Source organism: Porites lutea, chromosome 13 (assembly GCF_958299795.1).
Source record: "Porites lutea chromosome 13, jaPorLute2.1, whole genome shotgun sequence".
NCBI classification, from domain to species: Eukaryota; Metazoa; Cnidaria; class Anthozoa; order Scleractinia; family Poritidae; genus Porites; species Porites lutea.
This window is the reverse complement of record NC_133213.1, coordinates 256894-274162: the sequence shown is the minus strand read 5'-3', so window position 1 is coordinate 274162 and position 17269 is coordinate 256894. Positions and strand designations below refer to the sequence as shown.

Here is a 17269-nt window from a genome sequence, read left to right as displayed (position 1 = left end):
TCTGATTTATAATCTAAAAGTATCTTTTAATTTTCACTTGACATTTCTACTATTAAATGTGATTAAAATGTTCACTGTGCAGTAAAAACTGTTTTTTACCCTTCTCTTGGCTATTTTCTTCGAACTCCCGGTAACTCGAACTCCCGATAACTCGAACCTTTTTCCATTTCCCTTGAAGGTTCGAGTTATCGGGAATCGACTGTAATTATTGTGTACTGAATGTATATAGTTTTTGTTTTACTTCTAACGGTTCTGTACTGAAACAAGATTTCAGTCTTTTTTTGATACAGTGAAACCTGTATTAGGTGGACACCCTCGGGGAATGCTGTAGTGTCTGCATGATACAGGGTGTCTGCCTAATAGAGGTTTCGATAGATAACGTCATATGAGGTGTCAAATGTCATTCAAATGAACAGTGGAAATGTTTAGAATACTCCCAGCGACTATGATGATATATGTTTGCATTAATTTCTTTATTAAGTGGACCAATTGATCAAAGTACCATAAACATAGATTGCAACTCAAATTTGAAGAAATCAAATGAGTGAAACAAGCTCCATACAAACAAAACGAAATAGAAAACAATACTGTACTGTGAAACTAATCAAATAAGTTCGTCAAGTCATGTTAATTTTAATGTAAAAATTTAAAAATTTGTGGGTGGCAGTCTTTCGCATTTCTGGTGTCTGGCATGTTGGGTGGTGGAATTTAATTACAAGTGTCCGTTTAATACAGGTTGGAAACAATAGAAATGACCATTTCAGGTACTTTTGTAGATGTCCGCGTCTGCTTAATAGAGGTGTCCACTTAATAAAGGTTTCATTTAAAGTAGATATTAGGGAAATCAATTTGGGGACTTCGGCTACTGTCCGCTTAATAGAGGGTGTCTTCTTAATACGGTGTCTGCTTAATACAGGTTTCACTGTACATCCTTGTGCTTGTGTATGTGCAGAATTGCAAGAGAGCTCACTCCCTCGTCTGTTATGGTCCTTCGTAAAGGAGTTTGCAGCATCTTCATACCGCAAAAGCTACGCTCAGCTGTGCATGTTGGCACAGGATAAGTCAACAAAGTTATGAGAGCTAACTGATTATACTCTAGGATAGAATTTACCAAAGTCTGTGGCTTCACATTCGGATCCATTTCACTCCACTTAATCAGTAAAAGGATAAAGGAAATCCTAACACAAAACACCAAAATAATTCAAAATATTTATCCTAGTTTAATGGTAAAAATGTTTTAAGCAAATTAAAAAAATCTATATATTTCGCGGAAAAACCGGAGCAACTAAGTAACGATCAAAAGCTGTTGTTTGCCATTCATCTTAGTGTATTTCCCCTTATTGTCTCTAAATTTATACTCTAAAGTAGCGACATTTTGGCTCCTGGAGATAAAGATTTTACGGTAAAGAGTGAAATGTCAATAATTTTAAATAAGTATGACGTCAGTAATAATAACAAGAGTAAGGTATGTTTCTTGGAAACCCTCTCTTGATAATAGATATGGTAAACTAATATTTGTTCACGAACAACCGGTCGTCTACAAAGATTTGCTTTCTTCACTTTAATTTGGTTTGCTTTGAGACTTAGAAAACATGGCGGGTTTGTTGACAGGTAAGATGACCAAAGTGAGACTTGATATATATTTTGGACAAAAGGCTGCTCCACAATGTGTTATAGAGCTTTTCGGGAAGTACTGTTGAACCTCTCAAGGACGGCCATCGTGGGGACAGAAGCAAGTGGCCATTGTAGAAAGGTGGTCGTTGAAGAGAGGTTGAAGAAGAGTGAATGTATGGACTGTCCGCCAAAAAAATGGCCGTTGTAGAGAGCTCGAGGTGGCCGTTTGTGGAGGTTCGACCGCAAGAAATGGACTCAAAGGTTTGTATGTTTACGCAAGTGCGATACCTCCTTCTACGGCCTTGTACAGAGCTGGTGAACGTTGGGCAGGGGTGAGCCAACCACCGAGGTCGCTGACTCGGCTGTGTAACTCAAGATCTCTCCTAGATCTGGCGAGAACCCCAGTGATGGAGAGAGTTAGAGGGAAAGTGAAACTGAATTAACAGTCGCCGGAACAAGGCGTTTCTCAGAAATGGGTTTCAGATGGCGTGACTCAACTTTGGGTGTCGTAACCTGTGAGTGCTCTTGAAGACGATCGTCACCAGTCACTCGCGTTTCGCGCTCGCCTCCTACGGCTCGGCTTGGAAAACGAAGCGCTTGAGGAGGAAGCTGGGGATATTTCGTTACCGAATGAAGATTCCAAACAAATTCCGTGTACAGTCCAGTATATCGTAGGGTTCATCCCCATAAAGTGCTTCGTTTTCCATCGCCCACACAACCCATTTGTGGAAATGAAAACTGAAAAAGCCCCCAAAACAGCAAGAATTTCTCTTATTCAAAATATAAAAGCGGTATGAGTTTAACCTATTCTTAAATTGATTACCATTTAAGACTAATCGTTTATTTGTTATAAACGGGCATTCATTAATAAATGCATTAATTGCGAGTGAGCGTTGTTTTGAATTCTTGACTTGCTGGTATTTAAACTTTCGTGTGAACTTTTTTTTATGTCGCAGTTAAACACACTGAACAACCTAATACCCGATCAGGGATTTATTTTGCCCGTTTCGCGTTTTGCCCGAGACCCACGTTTTCCATTGAGGTGGCGATGGGAGCGAAACACTTTATGATGTCTGTGATCCTTTATGTCGAAGAACAAGATTCAGATCTCCAGATGATGAAAATGTTAACGCAAGCGGAGAACTGAGGTCTTTGATCGGCGATTAACGCCTAATTTAGAGTAGTAGGTTAGCATTGAATTATGAAGTTCAAAATCTTTTAAGTGACCAGTAATCACACTAAGTTGCCACCTTATTCTTTTCTTTTCTACAAGGACTGAAAAACCTACTTTTTGGCAAAGAGAGACCTTTCCTAGCGACCGTTGGAATCGATTTGGGGACAACTCACAGTGGATTCGCATTTTCTTATAGCAATAATGAAGGTGAAGACACAATTTTCTTAAACCCAGAATGGAAGAGTGACCTGGGTTATCAAACAAGCAAGACGCCTTCATGCCTTCTGCTAAAACCTGATCTGACATTTGACTCGTTTGGGTATAAAGCCGCACAAAGATACGCATACGTGAAAGATGTGTTCAATACATGGAAACAATTCCTATTCTTTGAACATTTGAAGATCAGTCTGGGCGAGGGCGAGGTACGTTCCCTTCCTTAATGCTCAAAAAGCGTTTGTAAAAGGACATGACACCCGTAAGTAGTAACAAGTCGTGTGTTAGATGAAGTTTGGAATGAAAGAATGGAATTTTCAAATCTTGAAGGATGTACTGTAATGCAAAGCGATTGAAAAAAGATGACAAAAATTTACTTAACAACGTCCATAGTTAAACATTTATGTCCTGTTTTGAGTTAGCCCACATACCGTATTCATTCGATTAAACACCGCGGCGTTTATTACTTTTCAAGCGTTTTCGCTGCGGCGTTTACTCAAGGGTGACGTTTTATTCGGGATTTTGCTGAGTAAGACGCTTCGTAGTATAAAGAGTGACGCTTTTTCCAAGGGAGGCGTTCAATCGAGTAAATACGGTATCCAGAATTTCGTCAAATTAAATACTATCTATGGCCGTCTTTAAATTCAAGTAAGTAACTTGATTTATCGCCGATGACGTGGGGAGTGGTCGCCCAGTCTCCCGGGCCAGGGGCTCATGTATAAAACGCTCGACCGAAGGAATAATAGGCTCGATTACCAGCCGCTGTTAAGATGGTCTCTTTATATGTAATAGGGCATTCTTTTTTGTACTTGACATGTTATTTTTCGTGTATTTGATTAGATTTTAAACCCTGGCGAGACAAGCCTCGAAGCGTGCAATGGGAAAGCTGTAAAAGCAACAAAGGTGTTTGCACATTGCATCCGTTTTCTTAGGGACGAAGCTGTCAATGTCATTCGACAGAAGTCTGGAAATGAGAATTACAACGTGGAAGATATACTATGGGTGTTAACTGTTTCTGTAGCATGGAATCCAGCAGCAAAACAGCTTATGCGCGAAGCAGCTTATGAGGTGTGTATCTCCTGAGAAAGAGTGAAGAAGATGGGCCATTTGTACGAGGAAAAATAAGACGCGTCTTACGTACATAAGACGCGTCTTAAATAAGACGCCAACTGGACCATTTATACGAGCATGTCTTATCTAAGACGAAAACAGCTCGTATAAATGGTTCGCGTCTTATTTCTGTTCTTGACTCGTTTTCATATGAATGACCTGAACTTACTTTTTAAGTGTAAGTTTATGACACGAAGATAGCAATTTGATCAGTACATATAAATTGTGATAGTTTAAAGTAAAAAGTGTCTACTCACACCAGCAGATGTCACGCATTTGTGCAGGAGGTCTGCTATCGCCTTCTCCTTACATAATAACAAGAAATCCTTTTCCTCCGCGATGGACCAAGTGTTTCTTTTTGCCTTTAACGGCGAGCTCTTTGTAATTGAGCGAAGAAAAAAATAAAGCAAAATAGACAAGACAACGAAAACGCGTTGTATTTGTAAACAACTTTTCCCTGCCAGTAGCCTACCAGTCCGCCGCGGGGCAAGCGATAATTTTCCCGCCAAAAATTAACGCATGCGTACTATGCGTCTTATCTAAGAACAGGTGCTAAGGGCTGTTCTAAAATAAGACGCGTCTTAGTTAAGTCGCGTCTTATTTTAGACGAAATGTGCCGTTTATACGGAAAGTTCGCGTCTTACAGTTCGCGTCTTATGTAAGACGCGTCTTATTTTTCCTCGTATAAATGGCACTTCCTACGATCAAGTTATAACTCCCTAACAGACCGAATAGGTTATAGCCATTTCCTGGACATCTCGATTTTATCATAAGATCATGAATATTAAAAATGCAACTGAATCTCATAATTCATCATCATCGTCATTTTAATCGAGTCTCCTAGGGCAATATCGCGCCACACACACTACTGTTCAACATGCAGGCTTTTAATAGAAAGCTTTAGATTCTAAGACGAGAACGAGATTTTCCCAATACTAAGTAGTGCCCACCCGCGAACCAACGTCATTTTGGCGGGAAAATGTGATAGCCATCGTCATTCTACTACGAGTTTTAGCCAGAATGTCGTAGTGACGAAAACAAGTTATCAACCGTTAGGAATTTTATCATTTAACGATCGGGAGAGGGCTAAGACAGAAATAAGCGTAGTAACTCATTAAAATTAAATGTAGTCCTCGTGTTTGTTCTCGTCCTCGAATCTAAAGCTCTCTAATTCTTCATGGAGGCAAGATCAGTGTCCCTTTTAGTTGACATTTGTCACTCCCCCCCCAACCCCCCACCCTCACGAAGCCCCGCCTCGTTTTGGCTTCCTTTCCCCACCTTTATCCATTTGTTGCTTCAATTTTAAGTCTGATATTTACTGCCACACTTTTTTTCTAATAGGCCGGTCTTGGATCACGTGACAACCCTGGTCAGGTTATTATTGCCTTCGATGCTGAAGCTGCTGCCCTTTTCTGTTCAGAGACAATGCATTGCGACGCTCAGACCGACAATCTCGCACTGGGAGAATCAAGAGAGAATGATTGTTCTCCATCGGAAGAACTAAATGCGCTGAGCGTAATTGTCGATTTGGGAGGTAATATTTTTTATGTTTTTCTTAACTTGTTACGTCCTTGCAGGTCCTTGAAACCAAACACAGGCTCCAGGCTGGTGTAGTTTTATACTGGTGCTTTCTCAAGGATACACCCTTCATTTTGTAAATGTATGATGTGAAGGGGGTATTCAATTTTTTCTTTCGACATCAGCAGCATCAGGACCTCTTCTTTTGGATAGGAGCTACCTTTATTATATTTAGCTGGAGGTTTTTCTACGTCGAGATATAAGAGAAGGAGGGATCCTTTCCAAAGAAGTACAAAATACTTAACTAGATTTCTAGAAAACTACTGCGGCGGGCCTGCATAGTTGAAAAATAAATGTCACTTTCTGGTGGATACCTTAATAGTTTTGATACATTTTCAACCTAGTTCCCAGGGTCCTCTCTCGCTTCAGGGGCCAAGTAGGAGAGGACCCTTGGGAACGAGGTTGATAAATTTTTTCGTTGCGCGATTGGGAATAATTCAGAAATTCTTTCATAGGAAGCTGTCTCAAAGTAACTGTGTTTGAGAAGAGCAGTGATGGAGTTTTACATATGTCCTACAACGAAACTGTCAGGCCTGATGACGAGGTAATGGTAGATTGTCAATTCAGGACTCTTTTAGACGAGCGGTTCGACACCCAAAAGATGTGCGATTATCGAAAATTATTCCCCGCTGATTGGTTAAAAATGATGCAGGGCTTTGAGGCAAAGAAATGTGCCTTCCTTAAAAATGAAACCAAGATTCGCCTGACTGGTAGCTTCGTATCCTGGCTGAACGATTACCGCTCTCCATCCATGAAGTGCTTCGCTGAGGGAGTAGTTAAAATAGTGGATGACAAGTATCTCAGCGTCAGTTCTCATGCTATGCGAAACCTTTTTCAGCCATTGTTAGAAGCCATAAAAGATTGTTTACGGGATACCGTGTTGAAAAAGCCGCACAGCACCACAGTGTTTCTTATTGGAGGTCTTTCAGAATCTCCTTTACTTCAAAAAGAAATAAAAAATGTTTTTAGTGGAAGGTTCTCAGATGTCATTACAAGGGGAGCCAGTATCGCAGTCGTCCACGGTGCAGTGATTCTGGGGAAGAGAGCAGTTGCAGAAAGCAGACGGGTCGTCAGTAGAACGTATGGCACCGACTGTTCACTAAGGTTTGTAATGACCGTTTTTGATTGCACAATCTTGGTTATAGCCTCGAAAGTATAGCTCCAGTTTGCCCCCGTTACTATAGCTTGCAAGCCTGGGGATAATCCCTTATTTGGCCTGTACGGGTATTTGCCGCTGAACAGTGTATGGCTCTCAGGGTATCAGGGTCTAACATTTCACTTTTTAGTGTCTTGAAAAGGATGTCTTTTTGGTATGGAAACCTTTTAAAAAGTGTGAAAGTTGCCGATGAGCGATCTACATGTGCCACACCAACAGTTTTTCTTTTTCCAAAAAAATCTAATCGCCACACACTCTGTATGCGAAACGAATCAGGGTCAAGAAATCAGGTCTACTGCCTTTTCTTAGTGTAGCGAAATGAAAGATTTCTGTGTCAACAGGGTCAGGGTTTGATGACCTTGAGGGAACATTTCAACTCAAGTTCCCCCACCCCCGGGCGTGAAAATTATTTTTCAGAAATTATCAGATATCTCTGACAGTCATTACAAAGTGTCCTTAGGAATAAGAGGTCACCAAAAACAGCCAGTGGTATGCTAGTAATATATGGGATTGAAATTAGTCTTTATTCAGATCAGAGCAACTTTCCATGGCCAAGAACATTACTGAAGTCGTATTCTGTTGGTTTTCGTCACATGAAGAAGATGCGCGCCGCTCGTTTCAAACCCAACCGAGCCGTCAATGGATTTCAACTTTTTTTCAGCGTTTACTTGTTATTAAAATACAATGTAATAGAAAGAATTATGTGCAAATTGAACTTTCTTGCACTTGTAATAACATTATAGGTTTGTCAGGAGAGTTCACCCAGAGGAAAATAAGTTCACAACAAGTTCGGGACAAGAGAGGTGCAAAGACTTGTTCAACTGCTTTGTGAAAACGAACGACATCGTAAAACTTGGACAGAAGATTGCTATTACTTACCGACCTCGTGAAGCAAATGAAACGGAAATGAGATATTCATTCTACACTGCTGATGTGCAAGAGGTCCTGCTGGTGACAGAGCCTGGCGTCAAGAAGATCGGGGACCTTGTCCTTCAATCTCCTGACACCTTGAAAGGACTGGATCGAGACATTGAAGTCAGCTTACACTTTATAGGAACAGATGTGGTAGCTTCAGCGTGGGATGTTGAGAGCGGTAACGTGGTTCAAACCACCTTGGATGTCTTCCTACCACGTGTGAGCATGGTCTAATAACACATTGGTTATAATGACGTTTGTTACAGATTTAAACGCTTGATCAAAACATGGTGGAAAGTGGCGTGGCAGAAGGCGGGAAAAACACTACCAGTTTTCTTTTTCGTGAATTGCTTGAAAGAACACAAAAACACAAACACGAAGCCTCAAGCTAAAAAGTAACGTTTTTTAAAGTTATCCCAATAGACAAACAGCAGCGAATCGACTGTTTTGGTTCGCTCCAGTTATTTTGCTTGTTGCTGTTGAAGTGAAAGTGTAGAAATATAACAAAACACTTAATGTCAGGTCCCTCGGGAAACCAGTTAGTTTTGTTTTCCCTCGAGTCCTGATGATTCCCTCGTCTTCGTCTCGGGAAACATCAGGACTCTCGGTAAAACAAAACTAACTGTTTCCCTCGGGATGCGACATTAAGTCTATATTATCATTATTACTATTTTTGGATTATTCGTCCCTTTTCTCTTTTTTAAAGAAGCCGCCACACCTCTCAAGCTAAAGTTTCATTTAAAAAGTCTTGTTATCACCCTTTATCTAGAGGAAAATAATTTTGTTGATTAAAACTATGTTCACGGTTGAACAAACAAGTCATCTTTAACTGTTTGATGAATAGTATCTCTTGAGAATTACTGCAACAATATTTATTGTAACTGCCATCTGTTTCAAAGCTGGCTGTGGGATAAACCCGCTAGCTTTTGTTGATTCTCTGAAGTAAATATTGTAAAGTAAAGCTATTATTGAATTGTGAATACTATTTTTAAGTTTTTTTCGTGCCTGTAAGGACGTTTTTAAGATCAACTGCAAATTGCAGAAATATGTTGCTTTTGAAATGACCCATCACCTGTTTATAGCTGCCCTGGCTGTATATAATGACAGTTGGCACCCTCAACTGTAAACTTGACTGTGCCATAGAGAATCAAGAAGCGATCATTAAAATATGTAAAGCTTAAAGTAAAATATAATTGTCATCCTTATTTGCCATTGTTGGTCCTTAGATAATCTTCCTGAAAGTATTGTTTAAAATCGTCCAGGCTAATTCTCCCATTTAGCTTAATAATTCTTGACTGTGAGAACGTTCCAAATGGCAGGGCCCCTGTACTGTACTTTTTCTTTTCCAGTTTCGTGCATTGCTGTTGGGGTCAATCCATTGGTTCCCATTCAAGCATGATGATCTAGTCTGTGCCTTTACATTACTGAAGGCCTTTGATAGACTTAAGTGCCTTTTTTTTCTTGAGGATATATTATCATACATCAAAAAAGCATACATTTGAGCACACTTATAGTGACATGGGCAAAAAAACGTCCGCAGTTACTGTTATATTATTCGTCACGATTTTTTGCTACATTTTCGCTCGCCAGTCGTGTAGAGAGCGTCGCTCGTTACACGGTTTTGCCCTCGTTGATCACGTGTACAAATCATTCACTGCAGATCGCCTCGCCGAATGTTTCATTGCCTGTAACGCCCAGTCATCTTGCCAAAGTTTAAACTACGATCTTGTCGACAAAACTTGTCAGTTTAACAACAATACCAAGTATTACCGAGCCAAGTATTTGGTCGAAAAACCCACCTCAGTATACGCAGATAACCCAGATTCTGGTGAGTTGCCATGTATCACAAGTTTAGCACTTGAAGTTCAGTAAAGTCGATGCCAGAGTTTCCTTTCTTTATCACGATTTTATAGTGATTTTACAAAACTATTACGTACCATATCGCCTGTTTTCGAAACTATTTACATTGACTTGAATTGTTTTTTTTTAATTAAACAGAATTTTGGCTCAAGCTAAACACGGACCCTGTCTGTTTCAGAAGCAAAAACGATGGCTTTGGCAGATTTAGAGTGAAAGTGGGTGGTTTTGCTGAAGCTGTTAAACTTGTTCACGTTTCTGGTTCGGTTAGTTGTGCATCTGGGAAATGGTCTAAGTGGGGTTGCGGGCCTGGAGGGCCCTTTAGGACTCTTGTAACGACTTCAACTAATCTTATTCTGCTTCCCGAGAGTAAAGAACTCACCTATAAGATCTCAGGATATGATGTTAATTCGAAGGAATTCATTTTTACAAAGTTTTCTAACCCGCTGCGTTTGTCATCCGGACAAGAACTACGATTATGGTACAGTTTGGATCTTTTTAATCACTCAGAGCACGACAACAAGGGGAAGTCCTGTGCAGACGTGTACGCTAAGTACATTACATCATGAGGCGTCCTGTGCAGACGTGTACGCTAAGTATATTACATCATGAGGCGAGGGCAGCTTAGACAAGCTAAAGCTCTAGTGTAAAGATAAGCTTTGCGGGCACAATTTTGAGGTCTCTCGGCCAAACCATGATCAATATCTTTCTTTTATTGATACTTCGATCAGTTTTAACAAAAACGTTATTATATTTAGTTGTTCTGATACTGTAATATTACAGTTTTAAATCATACTGGGACAAAAGTGTGCGACTGACATAGATCCATGAATGACAGGATTCGGGAAATCAAGGTGATGTTTGGTTGCCTGTTGGTACAGTATTGAGAGGGTCTGGATGTGGGGAGAGGGGTACAAATGTCAGTTTAAATTTTGGCCATTTTTCAGTTAAACTTTAGGCTTTTTGTCAGTTGTCAGTTCAAACGATTATCAATAAAGTTAATAACTAACTGTGAAATTTATTTGTGTATTTTTGATCCGCAATTTGGCTAATAATTTGGAAGAGTATTCCCTTCTAGCAGAGGGCTCATTTCCCTGGTATTGCAAAGACTGAACAAAATTTTTCGTATCTAATAGGTCTAATAGGTCAACACAGATGTCTACCGTATAAGCATACCTTAACGGAAGAAATGACTGCGTATTGGTCACCCAGACGGACCTTGAAACTAAGGCAATAGCCGCAATATCTCCTCTTCTGCATCGGCTTCTTTGTCATTCAAATATCTCGGTTGTCTGTTAAAACCAGGGCAAATGTCAGTTGTCAGTTGAATTTTAGGCGATTTGTCAGTTGTCATTTAAAATTTTGGCCATTTGTCGGTTGAAAGTTAACCCTATCCAGACCCTCTATTTAGCTGCGTTCAAAATGGAATGATCAAGTCCAGTTTTAAATGTGGGAGGGGAGCGTTTCGATCATTGCATTGCTTATATCTGTGTGGGCGTGTTTAAAACGGTCTGTATTGCAAGATCTGTAATGCTACTCCCTGTTGAGGCCTCAAATGTAATAAATGACCCTAAATGTAATAAAGGTCCTAAGTGTAATAACTTTTGGCCCTAAATGTAATAAAGGTCCTAAGTGTAATAAATTTTGACCCTAAATGTAATAAAAGTCCTAAGTGTAATTCTTTCAGCTCTTTATATACTTAGGGTAATAAGAAGATTTCATAGCGTTTAGCCTTTAGCTTATTACGGGTTAACTGAACGCCAGAATGCGTCTAGGGAATATCAAACACTAAATACCCCAGGCAGATTCCCTATATAGCCATTTGAGTAACAACTTATTATTCAGTTATTGATATCATTATCACTGTTATTTTTGTTGTCATTATTAACTGAAAAGAATGTTTAATCGAAGTGAATTGTAAATAGTCCTTTGACCGAATAGTAATTAACTGTAAATAGGTTTTAATAGTTAGCATTGTTATCAATAATACTTCTTTAATGACAACTTGAAAACAGAGGTCCTTGATATGAAGCAAATTTTTTAAGAACTCTTTAATGTCAAAAAAGGACTGACGTATCTCAAAACTTATGTAACAAAACAAAAAAGCCTCGTTGATTATCAGGATTATAGCAAATTTTCCCAAGAAACTGTAACTTCATCCACTGGATTGAACTAAAAAATCTGTTTCATAGGCAAAGGCAGCCTGTAGTGTAAGTATAAAGATATACTGCCCTTAATATCTTGCTGTTTATATATAACTTCGTGTTCACAGCATTCTGTATGGACCGACCGACATACTCTTTCGGAAAATGAAAAATAAAAAACATTTCTTTTTTAGCGCAACATTAAAAAACCCCATAGGCAAAAGTACTTAATTTACTACGATTGTTTCTAATGAACATTAATACTTCCTTCAATTACTAAATTACTACTGTATTTTGAAAACTTTTGTGCAGATTCCATCTGTTTAAAACTCGCGTTTCACGATGTAGGGATGTAGTAGGAAACACGATCGAGACGTAGTTAATTTATAAGTGTTTCTCCTACTTCTTAAGCGCTCTAGCCGCTTTCTAAGTTTATGGATATCTATGAAGACTACAATAGGGCAAAGAAAGTGAATCGCCAGCTGGTTATAACATTAATATCGCATCAGACCGTCGCATGTTTCAGTCAGGGACCTTATCGAGTTTGGGGCTGTTATACTACATACATGTACACTAGCTGTTAACACTTCCATTATATTTAGGGCTAAAACCTATTACACATATAGTTAAACCCTTTATTACATTTAGGGCCGAAAGTTATTACATTTAGGACCTTTATTACAGTTAGGGCCAAAAATTATTACACTTAGGACCTTTATTACATTTAGGGTCATTTATTACATTTGAGGCCTCAACACTCCCTCATGGCTCTGCTTAAGTAGTATTATTGAACTTGTACCAATGGGAAGTGCATGTGTGTACTGTCATCATACTATATGCCTAATAATATACATGAAAAAATTTCTCGATTATGATTGGCTAAGAGAAATGCAGTTTTTAGGTAGCACGGTGCAGAAAAAAGGTAATTGAATGCAGAAAAGAGTAACAAACGTGACATTCTGATTGGCTGATAAACAAAGGAACTCACTGAGAGCCAATCAAATGCGCCATCTAAATGGCGCAAAATTTGGATCCGCTCCGGACCAACCAAACTGGTTGGCGTTTTCAGCACATTTGCTTTTGCGACCGAAACAACTGTAGAGGAGCTGAAAAACTGCTCTAAAAACGAAAACACTGCGAAAAACTGGTTTTTGGCTCTCTGTTTGGAAGAACTGGTGCGTAGATAAGGAAATTACTGATGAAATAGAAAATTATGAGCCGGCTGAGCTTAACACTTTTCTCGAGCATTTCTACGCCGAAGTAAACAATATAAAAAAGGTGAAGATTATGAACCAGAAAGCGTTAAAGTAATGATGGCATCGCTCGATAGACACTTAAAAAACAAAGGCTGCACCCTGTCCATTGTACGTGATCGAGAATTTAGTTCGTCCGAAGAGGTGTTGGAGGACAAAGCGAAACAGCTTCGCTTGGCTGGCCGTGGTAAGCGCCCAAACAAAGCTCGGCAAGTATCAGAGGACGAAGAAGAAATTCTCTGGAGGAGCGGAAAACTCGAGGTAATAACCCAGAATCTTTAATTCAAACACATTGAACAATTCCATGAACTGTTCAGCCCGTTTCTGCAGTTTGCAAACTTTAAAATCATCGAGCAAAATGTTGTTTTGACTGCACGTGTGATGATATTTGCAGCATTTGAATAATTTATTTTTGCACGTGGTTTACGCGTGTTGACTCCCTATCAAAGTGATTTTAAAGCTATCTCGCAATTTTTTCATGAATGTTAATAATAAGTAATCACATGATTTTTCTCGTGCAATTTGGAATAAATTATTCCAAATTGCACTCGAAATCATATGATTACCTGTACAAATGGGCCAATCGAACCTATTCTTCACGAAAACAAAATCGGCTGGAAATTTGGAAATTGAGAAAAACCTTCTGCTTATAAATGGACTGCTCCATGAAAACCTTTAGTTTGTTATTTTTCATTCCGGCCTGAGTCCCTGGGCTTGCTTAATATTTAAGAACTTTGTTCAAGAACTAGGGGCTCCCCTGAGTTTAAAATAACGGGCAGGGAACTATCAGAAGACACCGTAAGTTTTTCGTCAAAATTCAATACATTTCTAAGCGTAGTTCCTGGTTTGTAGGGGGAATGCTCGATTGTCAGATCGAGCGTTTTCTCCTGCGAGGTTATCACGACCATTATCTGACCTCTTGAAAAGGCGTAGGCATCGGACTGAACATGTCTCTCCACCTGAAAATAAGACACAAGAGAAATGTTTTGGTTTTCTAAAATTCCATTTTATAAAACTGCAGTTTCGAAAAACCATAGGACAAAGCCTTTGACCAAAAAGCTACTCTCAAGTTTATTTGGTGGTGAGGTAAGGTTTGTTTCCCTCGGCCAATGAAGAAGTGTATTCTTGGTCTATGCATTTGTTATTGAAGCACAAACGTAATTCGTCTGAAAGGGGAATGGCCTAATTGCCTTAGCTATAGGCCTTTTTACTGTCCATTGGTACCTTTATTATTCGCGAACGGAATATCTCTAGTACTGTTTCTTAATCAACAACAACTTATTGTTGCAACAGAAAACTTACGGTAAAGACTTAAAGAATCGCGCCTCGGGTTTGTAACGTTTCCTTTATTAAAAGCTGAAAGTGTTAGAGTTATGGTATCATTTACCCATGGATTAAACGAGAAGGTTAAAAATAGAAGTACACCTGGGTTATCCAACTAAAGGCAATAAGTATCGCTCCCACGTCACCTGTCTGTTTTGTAACCATTCATCTCCAAGAGATCTTCTGAAGTGAACCAGTGTCTGAATAAATTTGTACAGCGGATTTTCGGTGGACATGAAAGGCCAAAGTGATTCACGGTTGTTAGGATCTGAACCGCCATTGAAGCCTTGCTCCGTGCCATAGTATACTATTGGGATCCAGTCCGCCATTAATACATACGTCAGCGCATTTCGAAGTGCGGTGTGGCTTGGGTTTAAATTCAGAAATCGTGGATTATCATGATTGTCTACGAACCCACCAATGACAGATCTTACAACAAAAAATATCAAATGATATGAGAAAATAGAAGCATTCTCCCTGAAATCAGATCATAAACCGTGAAACTAGATAGCATTGATGAGATCCGGGATTTCGTCATGTCCCTTTTCGTCTTCTGAAAACTGCAATTATGGACTGTTAAAATCTATAAGGTCATCTTCCCAATTTGAACGCGATTTTGCCATCACGGGTATTTACACATTAGCCTGCATAACGTTACCGTGAAAAAGGTGTTAAGTGGCTAACATTCCTTTTGAAATTGTCATTCTTGTCTCTAGCTAGTTCTGAAATACACAAGTGTGTCCACCCTTTTTTTTTCGCGACAAGCGAAGCACGAATCGGGCGTCGAACGCGAGCCAAGTGCGACGGGGAAAGATGCGGAAAAAAACAACTAAAATAATTTAAAATAATTTTCTGCGCCTTACTCAGTCGCCCGTGTCTTTCGCTCCTCGCTCGCCTGAAAAACACGAAAAAAATAACGCTTTATCTGCAGGCTAACAATTATTTACATTTTTTGATATTTTTACTTTTACTGTTTTAACGACGTTGATGTCGATAATTCTTGTTCTAGGGCAAAAGATGTGTCAGTTATGTCTCACTTGCAACTCACCTATCCTTGTAAATCTGATAAGCGTTTTTAACAGCGACGCTTAACGCATTGAAGTCCTTGGACTTTTCTTGAAATATTTTCCTGAGTGTCCAATAGGAAGGATAGGCCAAAACGGAGTCTATGTACCCCTGGTATCCTGCAACGTACTCCATTGATCCGCAGGGAGGTGGACCATTGTTTGCCTCTCCTATCATAAAACCCCCTCCGGCCTTTCGAAACTGTGCCCAGAATTCCTTGGGAACTTGAATGGTAGTATCAAGACGGTAGCCATCAAAGTTAAACTGGTCAGTCAGGTTATGTACCCAGTTAAGCAGGTTCTGATTCACGAATGGATGGCTTTGGTTAAGATCGGGCAAGTTAGCAAGCCAATATATTTCAATTTTCCATTGGTCTTTGCACTCTTGTGGCCATTGTATGTAAGCATGGGGTGGATGGTAGTACTCCTTTTTGTTAAAAGGAGCTAGACCTGTTGGCCACCCACCGTTAGGTGGATTTCCCATGTGATTGGCTACGAGGTCTGCCATTACCCAAACATCTCTATCATGGCAAGCTTTCACCAGTGACTTGAGATCTTCCTCGCTCCCAAAATGTGGGTTTATTTCAAAGATGTTTTGGGCCCAGTAACCGTGGTAGCCTTTATCGATGTTTTTTACTATAGGGGATATCCAGATAGCATTCACACCCAAGCCTGTGATATAATCGAGGTGCTTCTCAATGCCTTTGAACGTTCCACCACAATAATCCTTCAGATCAGAACACTTTTGAGATGGCAGTTGACCGGATGGGGCAAATCTATCTGTGAGGATCTTGAAAAAAATAAATTTCATTATCTTTCTCCTTTTTTTATTTTTACCATTTATTTGTTTGCTTATTTTCTTTATTAAGTAGCTGTTTTAGCACTTATGTGTGACCGGCGGTCGTGTAAATTGTACTCACCTGAAGGTCTTGTGACTTTAATCAGGATTTTAACGTCAACAGTAAAGTCATCAATAAAGTTTATGGATTAAATAATGACATGGGTTTAAATTTTTTGAAAGTCGAACGATGACTGACATAATATCTTCCGGGGGAATTACGCTGCACATTCTTTGTTGATGGTGTGACACAGGGACCCCATACCCAACCTTCTCATACCACCAGTTAATACCACCGGGAGCCGGCTGATACAGCTGTACTGAGAAGCTTTGGACCCAGTCTTCTCTTGACCAGACAACTATAGTGATAAGGGCGCTAAGTATTCTATACCTACCGTTGTTCTTAATGGCCCTGCTGAATAGTTTTCCCAGAAATTGCGTGTTTTGACTTCTATGATCTAGCGACTGTATACCCATGAGACTTATTTAGATCCCCAACCCGCTGCGGCTTACTTAGAATGATCACTACAACCCCTGCGAGATCGACGCACAGTGCAATCTTTCTCATCGCTGACTGCAAGCTGTGGTAAGCCTAGTTTGTTCTAACGACAGGTGAAAACGCCTACACGATTTGTTTTACTATCACAAAAATTTCTAACCAAAAGAAAATTCTAGTTTCTACCCTGAAAAATCTCTCGTGGCAAACGCTTCCTGCGAAATATCAAGTGCCTATCTGAGTAATTGTTGGAAGTACATCATGATTGAAGAATGAGAGTAAAATAGAAATACGAAGTCATTTGTTCTGGTTAAACCAAGTAGAAACAGCACCTGCGAAACGTTAATCAACTTTGGTGGATTGTGTGACGTCCGAGCCTAACACACAGGGGTGGGGGTCTCCGAGATCCAGCCGCTTACTCTTTTTCAGTATACCATTTTTGACAAGAAAAGCCAGGTACCTCTTTCGTATACCTTCGATCATTGAAAGATGGTACCTTTCTCACTTACCTTACTTAATACGAATAAATTGCTT

The 17269-nt window shown here is 39.7% G+C and overlaps 2 protein-coding genes across 2 annotated transcripts; one reads left to right on the top strand and one right to left on the bottom strand.

Annotated features, from left to right (window-relative positions):
• Window positions 1-1592: 1592 nt before the first annotated feature.
• Window positions 1593-8888, top strand: LOC140923525 (heat shock 70 kDa protein 12A-like). Its single transcript, XM_073373606.1, has 6 exons — window positions 1593-1611; window positions 2888-3210; window positions 3842-4069; window positions 5453-5645; window positions 6145-6793; window positions 7589-8888. The coding sequence occupies exons 1-6, from the start codon at window positions 1593-1595 to the stop codon at window positions 7992-7994; spliced, it is 1818 nt and encodes a 605-aa protein (XP_073229707.1). The 3' UTR covers window positions 7995-8888.
• A 4382-nt stretch (window positions 8889-13270) lies between these two features.
• On the bottom strand, window positions 13271-16237 carry LOC140923304 (uncharacterized). The gene is made up of 3 exons (XM_073373398.1): window positions 15386-16237; window positions 14484-14766; window positions 13271-13973 (listed from the first exon to the last, which is right to left on the bottom strand). Exons 1-3 carry the CDS (start codon window positions 16210-16212, stop codon window positions 13740-13742), a joined length of 1344 nt encoding a protein of 447 aa, XP_073229499.1. The 5' UTR covers window positions 16213-16237; the 3' UTR covers window positions 13271-13739.
• Window positions 16238-17269: the final 1032 nt, after the last annotated feature.